We start from the raw sequence: 16,675 nt of genomic DNA, 5'->3' as shown, positions 1-16,675 counted from the left end.
AACTTACAGCCAGCCGACTGCAAAAACAGAAGATAAAACGAGAACAGAGCGATGGAAAATGGCTGGGTTGCAAAAGTTTCAATGGAAAATGGGGCAGAAAGATATTTCTGGCCAAACTTTGATTTTGATTGGAGCAAGATGAGGCGCTTAAACTTTCGACATAATTATCTCAACAGTCGCCACTAAAGCTGTCCGAATGTAGTTTTCCAATTGAACACATAGCCTCGCAAAGCCTTTTTAAAGCCATAGCTAGAAAGTATGACATTTAAGCCACGTAAATTGGACTGGAATAATTTCCAAAGCCAGCAAGTATTTCGATTATTCCACTCCCCGTTGGCCTAGCAACAATCTGCTCGGCAAATCTGCTTACAAGTACTGCCTGCTCCACACCTGGCCCACCAAATACGTGATTATTTATGTATAAGTGGAGCACATCTGAGGACCATATCTGCATCTCCATCTGAACGTGGGCAGCTGTGAGGTCCTTTCAGGTTGTCAATTTGCAAATTTAGTTGGCGCCAGTGCATCGCCCGTGGGTGTGGCCATTGAGTACGTAATGCTAATGCCCTCGTTGCCGAGTATCCTATTAAAGGGTTAAAGCTTCTCGGATTGCACGGACTGTAAATTGTATTTACAGAGTTGCTCACTTGGGAGCTGGCAACAGAGTTGCTGGCGTTGTTATAATTTACCCAGTGATGAGTTGTCGGTGGTTGCTTAAATATTTTGTTGCACTAATAAACTCAGTAATTTTTAAGTAGTTACGTAATATTTGTTAACGAGAAAATTTGTACTCTTAGGGCTTAGCCCACTCCACAATTAAATTTCAATAGCTGAACATATCTATGAAGAGCTTGTAACCTTTTTAAGGTCCTAAGGGCATTGGTTAAGTCCGTTTCTAAATGCCTTTCCAATTACTTGGTCTATTTACCTATTGCCCAGGCAATTGCAGCTCTGGCTGGCATATTTAATGACTTATTAATGGTCGATGGGTGGAATTGGAACCCGGTGGCGCTCAACTCCAACACGGCCAATTAGCAACTCAATGGGGTTGAAAATTGTGAAGTTGACTGCTCACACATTCCGCTCCGTAGGATGCCTCGTTTTACCTAGTTTTTGGTTGCTTTGCTTGTTTTGGCATCGAACAAACAACTCGATTTAGTAAAGGTGCCAAAGAGCTGGGGTGCCTATCGATTGACCTACTGAGTCTGGCTACAGTTAAAAAAAGTACTAGTACAAATCGAGAATTGATTAAAAGTTGATGAACAGATAAGGAACGAGAGAACTACGACTATTAAACTTTCAGATACCAAAATAATTTGATAATATTGAGTTCCTGCTCAAAGCAACATTTAGGGACCTTTTCTTAGAGTGTTCTCATTCAATTGATACTTACCCGCGATCCTTCGGATGTGGTTACGCAGGTGCCGCCGTTGTAGCAGCCCAGCTTGATGCAATCGACATCGCCTGCCTTCTCCTCGGGAACTCCGCCGGATCCCCTTCCGCCGGAGGACACCGTATTGGTGCCCTCCACTTCCTCGCTGCTCTCAGTGACCGATGGCTTCGTTTGGGAAGCCGTGGGCGGTCCTTCGGGAGTGGTGTAAACATTTATGGCCGACGTCGGTGGTGGCAAAGTTTGTGCGGACTGGGTGGATGGAGGAGTGGGTTGTATCGTGGGCGGCGGAAGGGTAACTGGAGGCATGGTAACAGGGCGTAGAGTGGGTGGCAGTGTAGGTTGCTCTGTGGCTAAAGAAGGTGGTGTAGGCGGCGGTGGAGGAGCGGTAGTCGCTGGAGGAACAGGAGCTGTGGTGGCTGGTGGTGCTACGGTTCCAAGTGGTGCAATCGTAGCGGGCACCACCACAGGAACCACAGTTGTCTCGGCCGGAACAAAAGGCCCCTCTGTGGTCAGCACGGCAGGTTCCTGCACTCCAATCAGGTCCTCTGTTTGCAAAGGATGTCCAGTAGTTATTTCCACCGGCTGTGGTGGAGTGGTGACCACGTCATGATGATGATGATGGTGGTGCTCGTCTTCTTCGAGAGGCTGAAGAGTGGTTCCTTCGGCTGCGTGGTGCGAATGATGATGGTGGTGATGGTGGGTTGTCGGTACTCCAGTGGTTGTGATCAGCGAAGGTATGGCTTCATTTGAATCCAATATGGTGACCACAATTTGGGGCGTGTGCGGAGTGGGTAACTCAACGGATGAGTCCTCAGTGGGTGCGGTGGTGGTGACTCCTGCAGGTGGTTGAACTGTGGTGAATCTGCCAGCACTCGTTCGATGTGTGGTGATCAGCACTTCCGCCGGATACTCCGTGAAGAAGGGAGCCGCCGTGGTGGGCACCTCCGTCCACAGGTGGTGCGTCGAGGCAGTTGTTTCCACCACATCCAGTGGTGGCTCTGGGGCAAATGTAGGCCTGGGCATCGGCACCACCCCTCTCGTGGTGGTTTCCGGCAAAGGCGTGGGTGTGACGTAGTCTATCGAGATGCTAGTTTCGATCGTGGTCACTCTCTGCACGAAAACGGGCGCTGGTGTGGTGACTACCTCCACTGATTCCGAACTACTACTGCTGCCGGATGACGTGATGTCCACCGAAATTGTGATGCTCGGTGCAGCAGTGGGGCGCACGGTGGTGACCTCTTCACTACCACTTCCACTTTTGCTGCCACTCACTTCGAAATGCGGCACAGTGGTGTACTCCTCGGAGGTAACCACTTCGCCGGAACTTTCCGACGAGGCAGAGGTCTGAGGCTTTCCTGGTAACGGAGGCAAGGTGGTGAAGATGCTGGGAGATTCCTCCGAAGAACTAGAGGATCTGCTTGCTGGTGGTCGCGCTGTGGTGCCCGGTATTATTTCTTCCTCCGTTTCCGATTCCGAATCCGATCCGGGCTGTGGCTTAGGTTCTGGTTCTTGTTCGGATTCGGATCCAGGTTCGGGTTGTGCAGGAACCGCCGTAGTTTGCTCCACAGATATGCTGTGACTATCGCTTTCTGGGGGCGCCACAGTCATTGTTTTTATCTCCACGGAAACGCCCTCCTCCGATGAAGAAGAGGATGATGGGGAAAGCACGGAGGTGACCACTTCCGCAGGAGCAGATGTGGTAACTACTATAATCTCCACCTCTTCTGAAACTATGGGTGGCGGTACCGTTGTCTCTGGCGGAGTGACGGGCCTCACAGTGGGTGGAGCCATTGTGGATGTGGTGGTGGTTCTCCGTGGCGGAGCTTGCGTGGCCGGTGCCGTGTAGTTGCAGTCCAAGGACTCCTCGCCGACCATCAGGCACTCGCAGAGCATGCCGGTCAACAGAGGAGGACATGAGCAGGAGAAGGTGTCCACACCGTCGATGCAAACACCACCATTCATGCACCGCGGACCCAATTGGCACTCGTCGTACTGGTACTCACACTTTTCGCCATGGTAGTCGGGTACACAATAGCACGTGGGCACACCCTCCTCCATCAAACACAAGGCATTATTCTGGCACGGATTGTCCGCACAGATGAGGATCTCCTCCTCGCAGTTGATGCCCGTATATCCCATGGGACAGGCGCAGGCATAGGCCGCCAGCTTGTCCACACAGACGCCTCCGTTTTGGCAGGGCGACGAGGCGCACTCGTTGATCTCCTCCTGGCAAATCCGTCCGTGCCAGCCCGCTGGACAGTCGCAGGTGAACTCCAGCCCAGGACCCTCGATGCACTCACCACCGTGCTGGCAGCGAGCACCAGTTCCTAGAAACACACAAAAATATGCAAAGTTAAATATAATAAATAATTTGGTTTGAAAAGATTAGATAATTTATTACTCAAATAATGTGTTCAACCATTATTTAAATACAATTTTATATAATAATGGGAGCGCTAAAATAATCACGTTTACTAAATTCCGCTTAATGCCTTCCGTATTTGCTAAATAAATCTCACTCACCTGTCTCGCAGACAGCAACATCCAGTTCGCAGTGGGATCCCAGGTAACCCGGTTGGCAGGTGCATATGTAGCCATTGGTTCTGTCCCGGCAGAGACCGCCGTTCTGGCAGGGATTCGACATGCATTCGTCGACATTCTCCTCGCAGTTGGATCCTGGAACGAAGTCGAATGAAAGGATATGAATACGAGTGGACAGCTGACTTGTCTGGAGGTCAAAAGCCACCCACAGTCATGTTTGAATTTAATTATAGAAATATAAAATATGCAGGCCAAAGTTCTTTGCAGATGGAATTCATTTATTTATGGCTGATGTGGATATTGATATTGTTTTGAGGTTTAATTATTTTTTGCCAGCCGCAATGAGCATTTAACCTATTTCACCAACGACTAATTGTTTCAACATTGCGGTTTATGCATGAATTTTAATTGAAATAATTTTTTAAGTATAAAGCTAGACAAACACTTGGGCAATTTAAAACAATTCCTGAGGTAGCAAGGAATTTGTTCAATTATTTCTATATATTTCCCTACAGCCCTCAAATAACCCTTCATTTCTTTCAGAATCAGTTTCTCTTTGCACTTTGAAACAAGTGCGCACAATTGAAGTGCAATTGAATGACCTTTCACTGTATTTGCCAACGGATATTTCTCTTTTTTCCGCCTCGATCCTATTCCCTTCAATCTATTTCCATGCTTTTTATTCCACAAAATGAAAAATAAGAAAGTGAAAAGTTTTCAATACAAGCGCATCAATGGCAATCAAAAGAAACCCTACAAGTGCTGATTTGGTTGCAAGCAATATAAACAATTCAAAAGGATATTTACACACACACTCACAACTGAATCCACCCACACACTGGATATAGAACACACATGCCAGAAATTTGGAGCTGTCCTTCAAACTCTGTGCGAAATGGCAAAGAAATGGCTGGAAACTAGTGGACAGAATGGAACTTAAAAGCAATGCCCTTCATAAATGTATTTACAATTTAATTTGTCATATTCTGATGTATTTCATTTACAAAAGTAAATGAAACAACTATCTTTAAAGTTTGTTAAAGTTTTTTATTATACAACTAATATTATATGGATTTTCTGGTACAATTGTTGCAGCAGGTCAGATTCGGTTTGAAGCTGCCAAGGAAACGAGAGGAAAAACCTGCATAGTTTTTAAAAACTTAAAATGAAATTCTATTAAAACAGCATGGTATGCCCACAGTTCAAAACAAAATGCTCTGTTTTTTTGGATAGAGCAATCTGCACTGCTGGGGGTATCTAGTTTGACAGCCAACAATGGCAACAAATGCCTGGAAATACTTTTCAATTTTCTGCTCAACAACTTGCAGCGACGTTGACTTGGTCTCAGTGTTTTGCCAAAAGGCAGCAACTGTTAGACAGACAGACAATCTTTTGCCATTGGCGATGGGAAAATTGGGGGGGTGTGGTGGGGGAATCCCCTATTCGTTTCCGGCTGAGCTTTGCCAGTATTGCCAGTGCAACGCTGCGTATGAGTGATATTATTGGGTGTGTGTGTGTGCTTGGAAGCGCTTTTCCTTGCCAAATTTATAGCCAGCGAAATATTTTGTATGTCTGAAGTTTCAGAATTTATTTGCCCGGCATAGAAACGCCTTTTGGAGTTTGGGCCTTTGTTTTCGTTTCGCTACCACCTTCTTGGCAAGCTCTTTTTGGCAACAAGTTGGCGAGAAATATGCTTAAAGTTTTTTCCGCCTCCACTCCGAGAAAGTTTCCTTGCCTATCTTGTCTGAGCCGAAGAAAAAGTTCTTCTCTTTTTTTCATGAAAAAAGCACTTCAAAGTGTCGAAACAAAAGTGTCAAAAAAGTGGCGTGGAAATTCCCCTGCACTCTGGCCAAATTAATGCGGCAACGAACAAAAGAAGCATGGTGAAAATCTTCTTAATTTAAGGCTGAAAATTGCATTCAGTGAGCTGCAATTGAGGGGGCGTTTTCGTGGGTGGGGGGCACAATTTATCACTTGGACTCATAAATTATACATAATACGTACACTGATGGGCACAAAAAGAAGAGCGCTCGAATAGAAATGCAGCTGCCGAGCGGTCATAAAAGATAAATGTGCGTGTCTGGTCCGTCTGTCTGGTTTATAATGCAACAATAATGTAAGTCTATGCAAATGGGGCAGCTCTGAACATACATTAAATTTGCATAAGCACTAAATCAACACGAAAGGGGATCCCGAAAACGAAGAAGGCAACTCAAAATCCTGGCGAGCTGAACAGGATGTCAGTCGATGTCATTTGTTTGCCTTATGACAAGGGGTATACTATATATACATATGTACATATACCCATGCATCTTTTGACTTGTAGTTATACGACTGTGCATCTGTATCCATTGTGTGCTTTTGTGGAGTTCAGCTCGGATTCTGGAATGTCTACCTAGCAAATATAATGCGGTTTGTGTCCTTAAGGCTGCGTCTCAAATTTGCGTTGCGTACTTCCAGGCTTATGGCTCAGTGATTGCATTTGCATTGAAATGGTAATTTTGAAGCTAATTTAAATTAATTTATTAATGTTGCGCACATATGAGAATAGAATCAGTTTGGGAATTAGATGTGTCATTCATCATAGACAACTAGTTATGCAGGTAGTACTTAAAATGCATATATGCATAGAAGCATTCTCGGGATGTTCAATATTTTTTGCTCAACAATCGTTTTGGATAGACATTTGCAATCATCAAACTCTTTAATACCGATTTTTAAACAATTATTTTCTCGCTCTTTGGGGCACATAAAAAACGTATTTAATTTATTGCCCGTTCGACCCCTTCTTCAATTGAGTAATGGATTTTCCAGCGGGCTGGCACTTTCTCGTATTTCACTGCCATGTCTGCGAAGCAACAGCTTCAATTTCCCCGTTCTGACCATAAAGTGCCATCAAGTCGCTGCACATTTCAATTTGTTTATGGCCATCGCAGCGAGGCAATCGCATTCTGCTTTATGATTTTTATGGGGCGTGTTTGCAGAGCCTTTTAAGTCGCACAAATATTTTAATTTTCTTTATGATCGCTGTAAAATTTAAGGCTAAACAACTTAAGCTATTTTTCAAATATGCAGCACATTTGGCCAAAAAAGTTCAATAATGCACGGCATCTGTGCTTCTGCTTTAGCAAGTCTTATAATGCACTTTATTGCGTATACGACATGTTGCCCCTCTGCAAGAGGAACACCACAGTGGGCAGCTCTTCCGTCTATTTTTTATTCCGATTTGTGTGCTCCACATGAAATGTCACATTACGGTCCAATTCATGCACAAATACAGGAAGTGGTCGAGCACATAGAAAGCCCGGAGAATACTGAGCAGGAAACCCAGCCAGAAAACCCCTCACGCACAGTTCTTAACCCAAATTCTGTTGACCATCCCCACATACCATTTTCTTGGATCGTCTGGGTTTACCTTTCCTCAATGCATTCACAATGATTTCTGGTTTTTCTTGTTCATTGTTTTGGCTCCGTTTGTGGTTTTGGTGTGTGGCCTCTGCAATACATTTTCTTGGGCCCCGTGCAATGTGTGAAGTCGTTAAAGTGAAAATCGATTTTCATTTTATTTCACCATGTACGTGGTTAGGGGGGCAAAATGGGGCTAAAAAAGGTGTCGGGAAGGGGGGCGGCATCGGTCATTTTTGTGGGCATGAAAAATGCTCCACTCACTGCCGCAATCTACGAGCCATGTTTTATGAATGAATTTTTTCGCATTGAACGCACAATTTTGCCCTCAGTCTCTTGGTTTTTTCCCTTTTGCTTTGTTTAATGGACGGGCTTTGGTTGTCCGGTTTTTCTCGTTTTCCATTTGGGAATTTGGAAATGAAAATAAAAAGGAGGCGTACCAATCTGACATTCTTCATGTCGATTGTTGGAATATTTGAATCGAAAAAGATAGGCAAAATAAACCATTAATCAAATTTTAAGTGCTGCTCAAATATTGATCAGGTTAAGGTCTGCAAAATATACAATATTGATAAATGCTGCTTTTTCGCCCCTGTTTTATAGAAGTTTAAATGGCTGTTAAATACTTTTTTTAAATTTATTAAATACCATTTCTATTTATTGTACTTGTACTTTCAGAAATATTTGCGCTCTTTTTATATTTAGCTCCACTTTAGTTGCTTCCCATTATTCTTTATTCAAACTTTTTGCCTGTCATGCTCCTCTTCATCTGTTTCTTGTTATGTATTTTCTTTTTTTTGTTATTACTTGCTGCTGGCAGCGAACTGTAAACATTTGTGCAACAAGGTACGAACATTTGTTTTGGCTTCGAGTCACAATAAACATGGCCATTTCCAGCACTTGCCCCGCCCCTCGAGTCCTTGGGGCAGCTCGTCCTTTCTGATTCTGATTCCCCCACCAGTCGATGCAGAAATTGAAATTTGAATTTTATCTGCACACATTTTGTGCTTCTTATTTGCCGGTTAGCTTTCCCATGCAAGATATATATTGTGAGAAATGGCGAAAGGAAGTGGAGGGCAGGGCGAATGTGCATTCAAAATCTGGCTTCGTTTCTAAAGGTGCATGAGTTGAAAATATTGCACATTTCGTTCGCATTTTATGCTCGTACATTCAGGTACTTTTCTGCAGCTTCCTCTGAAATCTCTGAATGAATTCATTATTGAACGAGTGAGTGCTCAGTATAACAAAGATCTGGTCTCGGTATAGGTCGTAATTAACAGCAAAAGGAACACGGAACCAAGGAAGGCTAGACTTTTTGATTTGTTTTGTAGAAATGAATTTGGAATCAAAAATCGATTTTCCCGGAGAGCTTTTCAAGGACTTCCAGATAACCCGTGTTTTAAACTGATTACCTAGTTTGACTTGATGACTTTGAGTCCCAATAGAAAATGCACACTATGCATCAGTTTCTCATTTCCCCAATCGCAAATTAGTTTACTTTCGCCAAAATTAAATCCGTTTAATATATTGGTATATTCATTTCAAATTCTTCAATTACCCGGGACTGAGAACAGTATTTAGCTTGTTGGGATTTCAGCCACGTCGCCCCGCAATTTGTATGCGAAACTAATCCCAGCCAGAGCAATCCATTATCATCGGAATGGAGACTGGGGCAGGAGTTGGATCCACTGTTTTTGGGGTCGGGTTGGCCGGCTTCCTTCGAATCCATCGTCGCAAATCGCTGCCTGCGACCTGCGACAGTGAGCAATGAAATGCACTTTGGGTCCATCTCCTGCCACCGATTCCCAACCCACTCCGATGGCACGGATTTGGGGCTGCTTTCGAATGCAGCGGGGAAACTAATCACGGGATCCATTCACTCAGCCAGCCCCCAGTCGAAAACCCGAGCAATTCATGTCGCTCGCAATCTAGCAATTTCAATTCGCATATCTACACCCCAAAAAATAGTCTTAAAAATAAGAAAAATAATTTTTGTGAGAAAAATACTATTTGAATTGGTAGTTCATGAGCTGGACTCAATTTGTTACAATCTGTTAGACATCGTTTAAAAGTTACGAGTACTTTATATTTTTTAAGCTGCCATTCACAAGTTTTTATCACAGTGTACTCTTGATGCGAACTGGTTGGCCTGCGCTTGAATGTCTTGTGGTGCGCATTGTTGCTCATCCAATTGCTTAGTTTCCATTTATTTTTTTCGCAGCGAGGAATTCTTGACAATGGGAAGCTGAGGAAATGGGAAAGTGTAGCTCATTTTCACGTGGAATCTTGATGCACACTGTTACACCCACAAACAGGTTTAGGAAACGAACGGGTATTAGTGCGTTTAATTGATTGCATTTCGCACAATCTCTCGCTTGCTCTGATTGAGTTTCCCTTGCAATTGAATTTTCCGAAGAAGATACTCGTCCTCATCAGTTGCGTAAATAAGAAAGTATTGTGTTTGATGGTTCACATAAATCAAAACTATAAGAGTGTACCAGATATCCTTTTCCCTTGGCTATGGCCCCTCGAATGCGCAGAAAATCATTTTAAATACTCTGAAAACAATCGAATGATTTTTCCCACAAGATTAACACTGCGTAATGGGATTATGAGCATCATTGCATCAGAGTACTTAATTGATATATCCGCTCCATTGATGTTTAAAGCCAATTGAGCCTTTTTGCCGCAAAACTATTTAATCACATCTGTTGTGTGGGCAAATAAAAATCTTAATCGTATTCGATTACATTGCTAATCCCAGGACGACAAAGCAAACAAAAATATCTCACCCGCCACGCCTGGGAAAAGTTCATCAAACTTTCGGGCTGACATTATAAAATCAATAATGCCATGAATATTTTAGCCTCATGTCGCTGAATAACAACTGAATTGAACAGCGAACCCAAGTCCCAAAGGACCATTGATTAGCCACCTCTGCGAAATGAGAAACAATTCGGTTTGAACTCTATTTATAAACACGAATACATATCGGCTCGTGTTCTCCGCTGGGTAATTGAGATAAAAAATGCATGCGAATCGCTGAGTCATGTGATTGAAAATTGGTTGAATATTTAACGGAATAAATCAGGCGCTGCCAGAAATTAAAGCATGTGACTTTGATTAAAGGTTGTCGCTGCCGCTGCCGCTGTCGGTGCCGGAAAATCAGGAAAGAGAAACAAGCCAAACGAATCCCCAATCGAAGAATGATCCTGCGACTGAGCATCCTGGGCGACTTGATTGAATGTATCTCCCTGGCTACGTGGAAATGTGTGCAAATTGCCACCGAACGCGAAAAAGTAGAGCGAACAGGTGAACAGGTGCAAATTTATGCACACACACGCAGCCGTTCGCTCAAAACCCGCTGATGAAGCAGTCCTAAAAAAAAGGACCTGCTGCCAGGAAAATTACGATAAAATATCAAGTGAGTGAGTGTGAAAACAGAACGAAAAATGGAGTAAAGGCACAAACTGCATGGCTGCAATTTGAATGCATTTCAAAAAATATACCCTAACCAGGTGAAATTCGTGCACATTTTGTAGATTTGAGATTTTTGCCTAAAAGCAGGTCCCATTTTTAAATTTGTTTTGCAGAAAATATTGTATGTACCCTAGTACTTCTCTCAATATTTACTTTAACTTTCTGCACCTGAGCTGCCAATTATAGAGTATTCTCCCCTTCGTTCTGACCACATTTGAATGCAATCCTTTATTATTTTTTCATTGTTGATTTGCTGCATTTGCATGAATGCGGAATGCGAAATTTCAATGGTGAATAGGCCCAGGAAGACCTTCTTCCATTCCGCAGCATCCCCTTCTCCTTTTTATTGTTTTCGCGCTGCCATGAAGCCAAGCGGGAAAGCCCCTACCCCCATTTCCCTGCACTTTTCACTTGGTGCCAGCAATGATTGCATAAAGGCAAGGAGCCAGGGAGCCAAGGAGCAAAAGGACAAAGGCATGCCCACCGCTTTGTTACTGGATTGCGATGGTGTGAGTTCGGGCACGCATGTGTGTGTGTTAGGAGAGCAAGGTTAAGCTGTTGGTGATTGCAGTTTGCGAGGAGGATTGCAGCCTCTTGGCCAAATGTAGACGCGTTTGCTAATGTCTTTATGCCAAGGGTGATCTTGAAAATCAAGGAGCAAAAGATATACTAATAGCAGTCCTATACCATTTGACAGAATTTCAATACTTTCCAAGCTTCTTGATGAGTTGATCAATTGTTTAAGTGCAGAAACCATTTAAATCAAAGATGCATGACCATTAAATGAATATGCACATGACTATTATTGTTTAATTTCAGCAGCTCTCGTAATTAGCCTGCTGAAACCAGCTCGAAGTAGGTCGGATGTCAAAGGGATTTGAGTGAGACTGCAATCACCGCCGACATTTTGGAGCTGCAAGCGACTTTATCCCCAAAGTCATAGAAGTTGGTAAGTGGAACGAAAGGACGATGTATACTCGTATAGAATACACTAATGCATCCCGCAACCACTTCAAAAGGCCATAAGCATAAGCGCTGAAGCCAAACGAACCAGCCCGAAAAATAAATAGGCCAAAAAGGCCGCGAAAATACGCGCAGTGCAAAGGAAGCTCATAAAATTAATTAGAGCACTGACTGTCCCGCTCTTACATTCCATTGCGGTCCCTTTCATTTGCATTCGGCGATTCTTTTGGGGTGGGGTTGGGTGGTTTTGGCCAAGGTGAAAGCGCTCGAAAACTCAATGAGCGGTTAAATAATGCCCCGAGGCGTCTGTCCATTTCCCGCTTTTCCCACCCGCCCATTTTCCGCCCACCTTTTCAGAACTCTTTGCATCCGTTACTTTCGCTTTGTTTTGCGTTAGACTTCTATTCATGGACTGCATTCATTTCGAAATTTCGCTGAATTTTTCAGCATTTTAACATATTTTTTTTGGGTCGCATTTTCCCCTCGGTTTATAGCTTCATTTCCGACATTTCCCGTGCTTTTGCCAAAAAAAAATCTATTTATTATATATGACTGGGTATATATAATATATATTTTTTGCGGCTGCCTTTGAAAAAAAAAATAGGGTCGCTTTCCTTTTTTATGCGCTGAATTTGTTATGCAATTTTTGCTTTATTTACATTCGGTCTTGTCTTTTTTGTTTCGAGGGCCTGCGAGCAATTTGCAATGGAATCGCTTAGTTTCCTCGGAAAAATCGCTGCAAATATGGGGGAGCAGAGCATAATTTTATTTGTTTTTGTGTTGATTTCATTTGCAGTGCTTATGCTTTGTGGGCCTTTGTTTGCCTGCGTTTGTTGCTCCGCTCTATTTATGCTAAATTAATGCAATTGTTTCGCTTGCAGACGATAAAAGTTGTTCTGCGATGGGGGAGCGAAATGGTTAAACGGGGCGTATGAGTGATGCAACTGGAGCTAAAGCATTTATTCCCGATTTGTGCTGAGTTTAAACGAAATAAATGGGCATTATCATAATCTGCGATGAGCTTGGTCCTGATTGCTTATTTAAATATTTCAAGCTTTTATTATATTATTTCATAGATATCTGATTGTCGTGTTAGGCAAATTAGGTATGCTTTCAATATTTTTCCTTTCCTTTTAATTATTTATTTTTATTTATATATTTATATGTATATGATAATAAAGTATGTAACAGGCAGAAGGAAGCGTTTCCGATGGTGTTGTAGAAATTCAAGATATTTAAGAAATGGCCCAAGGCTGAAGTTCTATACCTCATAACTGAACTAATCTTAATCGGATTTTGAAGTAGCATACCTCTAAATGTTTCTGGCGCAATTCTCTAAAAATCTGCATTTAAATTTAGAAATTTATTTTTTTTCAATTTTCTTGTCATTTTTTTTATGTGATGATGTTGTAGAAATTCAAAAACCTATAAAATGTCCCAAAGCTGAACATCTATACCTCATAACTCAGCTAATCTTAATCGGATTTTGAAGTGGCATACCTCTAAATGTTTCTGGAGCAATTCTCTAAAAATCTGCATTCAAATTTAGAAATTTATTTTTTTTCAATTTTTTTGTCATTTTTTTGATGTGATGATGTTGTAGAAATTCAAAAACCTATAAAATGTCCCAAAGCTGAACTTCTATACCTCATAACTCAACTAATCTTAATCGGATTTTGAAGTGGCATACCTCTAAATGTTTCTGGAGCAATTCTCTAAAAATCTGCATTTAAATTTAGAAATTTATTTTTTTTCAATTTTCTTGTCATTTTTTTTATGTGATGATGTTGTAGAAATTCAAAAACCTATAAAATGTCCCAAAGCTGAACATCTATACCTCATAACTCAGCTAATCTTAATCGGATTTTGAAGTGGCATACCTCTAAATGTTTCTGGAGCAATTCTCTAAAAATCTGCATTCAAATTTAGAAATTTATTTTTTTTCAATTTTTTTGTCATTTTTTTGATGTGATGATGTTGTAGAAATTCAAAAACCTATAAAATGTCCCAAAGCTGAACTTCTATACCTCATAACTCAACTAATCTTAATCGGATTTTGAAGTGGCATACCTCTAAATGTTTCTGGAGCAATTCTCTAAAAATCTGCATTCAAATTTAGAATTTTTTTTTTTTTTCATTTTTTTATAATTTTTTCTGATGTGATGATGTTGTGGAAACTCAAAAATGACTCAAGGCTGAAGTTCTATACTCCATAACTCAACTTATCTCAATCGGATTTTGAAGTGGCATACCTCAAAATGTTTCTGGAGCAATTCTCTAAAAATCTGCATTCAAATTTAGAATTTTATTTTTTTTTCATTTTTTTTATAATTTTTCTGATGTGATGATGTTGTGGAGACTCAAAAATGACTCAAGGCTGAAGTTCTATACTCCATAACTCAACTTATCTCAATCGGATTTTGAAGTGGCATACCTCAAAATGTTTCTGGGGCAATTCTCTAAAAATCTGCATTCAAATTTAGAATTTTATTTTTTTTCAATTTTTTTGTCATTTTTTTGATGTGATGATGTAGAAATTCAAAAACCTATAAAATGTCCCAAAGCTGAACTTCTATACCTCATAACTGAACTAATCTTAATCGGATTTTGAAGTAGCATACCTCTAAATGTTTCTGGCGCAATTCTCTAAAAATCTGCATTCAAATTTAGAAATTTATTTTTTTTCAATTTTTTTGTCATTTTTTTGATGTGATGATGTTGTAGAAATTCAAAAACCTATAAAATGTCCCAAAGCTGAACTTCTATACCTCATAACTCAACTAATCTTAATCAGATTTTGAAGTGGCATACCTCTAAATGTTTCTGGAGCAATTCTCTAAAAATCTGCATTCAAATTTAGAATTTTTTTTTTTTCAATTTTTTTGTCATTTTTTTGATGTGATGATGTAGAAATTCAAAAACCTATAAAATGTCCCAAAGCTGAACTTCTATACCTCATAACTGATCTAATCGGATTTTGAAGTAGCATACCTCTAAATGTTTCTGGCGCAATTCTCTAAAAATCTGCATTCAAATTTAGAAATTTATTTTTTTTCAATTTTTTTGTCATTTTTTTGATGTGATGATGTTGTAGAAATTCAAAAACTTATAAAATGTCCCAAAGCTGAACTTCTATACTCCATAACTCAACTAATCTTAATCGGATTTTGAAGTGGCATACCTCCAAATGTTTCTGGCGCAATTCTCTAAAAATCTGCATTTAAATTTAGAAATTTATTGTTTTTCAATTTTCTTGTCATTTTTTTTATGTGATGATGTTGTAGAAATTCAAAAACCTATAAAATGTCCCAAAGCTGAACTTCTATACCTCATAACTCAGCTAATCTTAATCTGATTTTGAAGTGGCATACCTCTAAATGTTTCTGGAGCAATTCTCTAAAAATCTGCATTCAAATTTAGAATTTTTTTTTTTTTTCATTTTTTTATAATTTTTCTGATGTGATGATGTTGTGGAAACTCAAAAATGACTCAAGGCTGAAGTTCTATACTCCATAACTCAACTTATCTCAATCGGATTTTGAAGTGGCATACCTCAAAATGTTTCTGGAGCAATTCTCTAAAAATCTACATTCAAATTTAGAATTTTATTTTTTTTCATTTTTTTTATAATTTTTCTGATGTGATGATGTTGTGGAGACTCAAAAATGACTCAAGGCTGAAGTTCTATACTCCATAACTCAACTTATCTCAATCGGATTTTGAAGTGGCATACCTTAAAATGTTTCTGGAGCAATTCTCTAAAAATCTGCATTCAAATTTAGAATTTTATTTTTGTTTCATTTTTTTTATAATTTTTCTGATGTGATGATGTTGTGGAAACTCAAAAATGACTCAAGGCTGAAGTTCTATACTCCATAACTCAACTTATCTCAATCGGATTTTGAAGTGGCATACCTCAAAATGTTTCTGGAGCAATTCTCTAAAAATCTACATTTAAATTTAGAAATTTATTTTTTTTCAATTTTTTTGTCATTTTTTTGATGTGATGATGTTGTAGAAATTCAAAAACCTATAAAATGTCCCAAAGCTGAACTTCTATACTCCATAACTCAACTAATCTTAATCGGATTTTAAAGTGGCATACCTCCAAATGTTTCTGGCGCAATTCTCTAAAAATCTGCATTTAAATTTAGAAATTTATTTTTTTTCAATTTTTTTGTCATTTTTTTGATGTGATGATGTAGAAATTCAAAAACCTATAAAATGTCCCAAAGCTGAACTTCTATACCTCATAACTCAGCTAATCTTAATCTGATTTTGAAGTGGCATACCTCTAAATGTTTCTGGAGCAATTCTCTAAAAATCTGCATTCAAATTTATAATTTTATTTTTTTTTCATTTTTTTTATAATTTTTCTGATGTGATGATGTTGTGGAGACTCAAAAATGACTCAAGGCTGAAGTTCTATACTCCATAACTCAACTTATCTCAATCGGATTTTGAAGTGGCATACCTCAAAATGTTTCTGGAGCAATTCTCTAAAAATCTGCATTCAAATTTAGAATTTTATTTTTTTTTTCATTTTTTTTATAATTTTTCTGATGTGATGATGTTGTGGAGACTCAAAAATGACTCAAGGCTGAAGTTCTATACTCCATAACTCAACTTATCTCAATCGGATTTTGAAGTGGCATACCTCAAAATGTTTCTGGAGCAATTCTCTAAAAATCTGCATTCAAATTTAGAATTTTATTTTTGTTTCATTTTTTTATAATTTTTCTGATGTGATGATGTTGTGGAAACTCAAAAATGACTCAAGGCTGAAGTTCTATACTCCATAACTCAACTTATCTCAATCGGATTTTGAAGTGGCATACCTCAAAATGTTTCTGGAGCAATTCTCTAAAAATCTACATTTAAATTTAGAAATTT

The 16,675-nt window shown here is 39.9% G+C and overlaps 2 protein-coding genes across 5 annotated transcripts in view; one reads left to right on the top strand and one right to left on the bottom strand.

Moving 5' to 3' along the window:
- The window catches only part of LOC6543141 (MKRN2 opposite strand protein), a 53,842-nt gene that overhangs the window by 15,201 nt on the left and 21,966 nt on the right, over nucleotides 1-16,675 (top strand). For 2 of the 4 annotated variants that reach the window (XM_026979277.1, XM_026979275.1), the window contains exon 2: nucleotides 11,639-11,768. The exons of 1 other annotated variant lie outside the window; for it this stretch is intronic. The gene's annotated coding sequence lies outside the window, so the exon portion shown is untranslated. The remainder of the gene's footprint in view (nucleotides 1-11,638; nucleotides 11,769-16,675) is intronic. One more of the 4 variants, XM_026979276.1, reaches the window with a different exon arrangement.
- Nucleotides 1-16,675, bottom strand: part of LOC6542857 (protein eyes shut) — a 52,622-nt gene that overhangs the window by 16,828 nt on the left and 19,119 nt on the right. Inside the window, exons 4-5 of the mRNA XM_001968363.3 lie at nucleotides 3,917-4,069; nucleotides 1,394-3,720 (exon numbers count right to left, since the gene is read on the bottom strand). Of these exons, the coding sequence (XP_001968399.2) occupies nucleotides 1,394-3,720; nucleotides 3,917-4,069 (2,480 nt within the window). The remainder of the gene's footprint in view (nucleotides 1-1,393; nucleotides 3,721-3,916; nucleotides 4,070-16,675) is intronic.

This window comes from Drosophila erecta, unplaced genomic scaffold, assembly GCF_003286155.1.
Source record: "Drosophila erecta strain 14021-0224.00,06,07 unplaced genomic scaffold, DereRS2 tig00000055-arrow-pilon, whole genome shotgun sequence".
In the NCBI taxonomy this organism is placed as follows: Eukaryota; Metazoa; Arthropoda; class Insecta; order Diptera; family Drosophilidae; genus Drosophila; species Drosophila erecta.
This window is presented reverse-complemented; position numbering and strand designations above follow the sequence as displayed.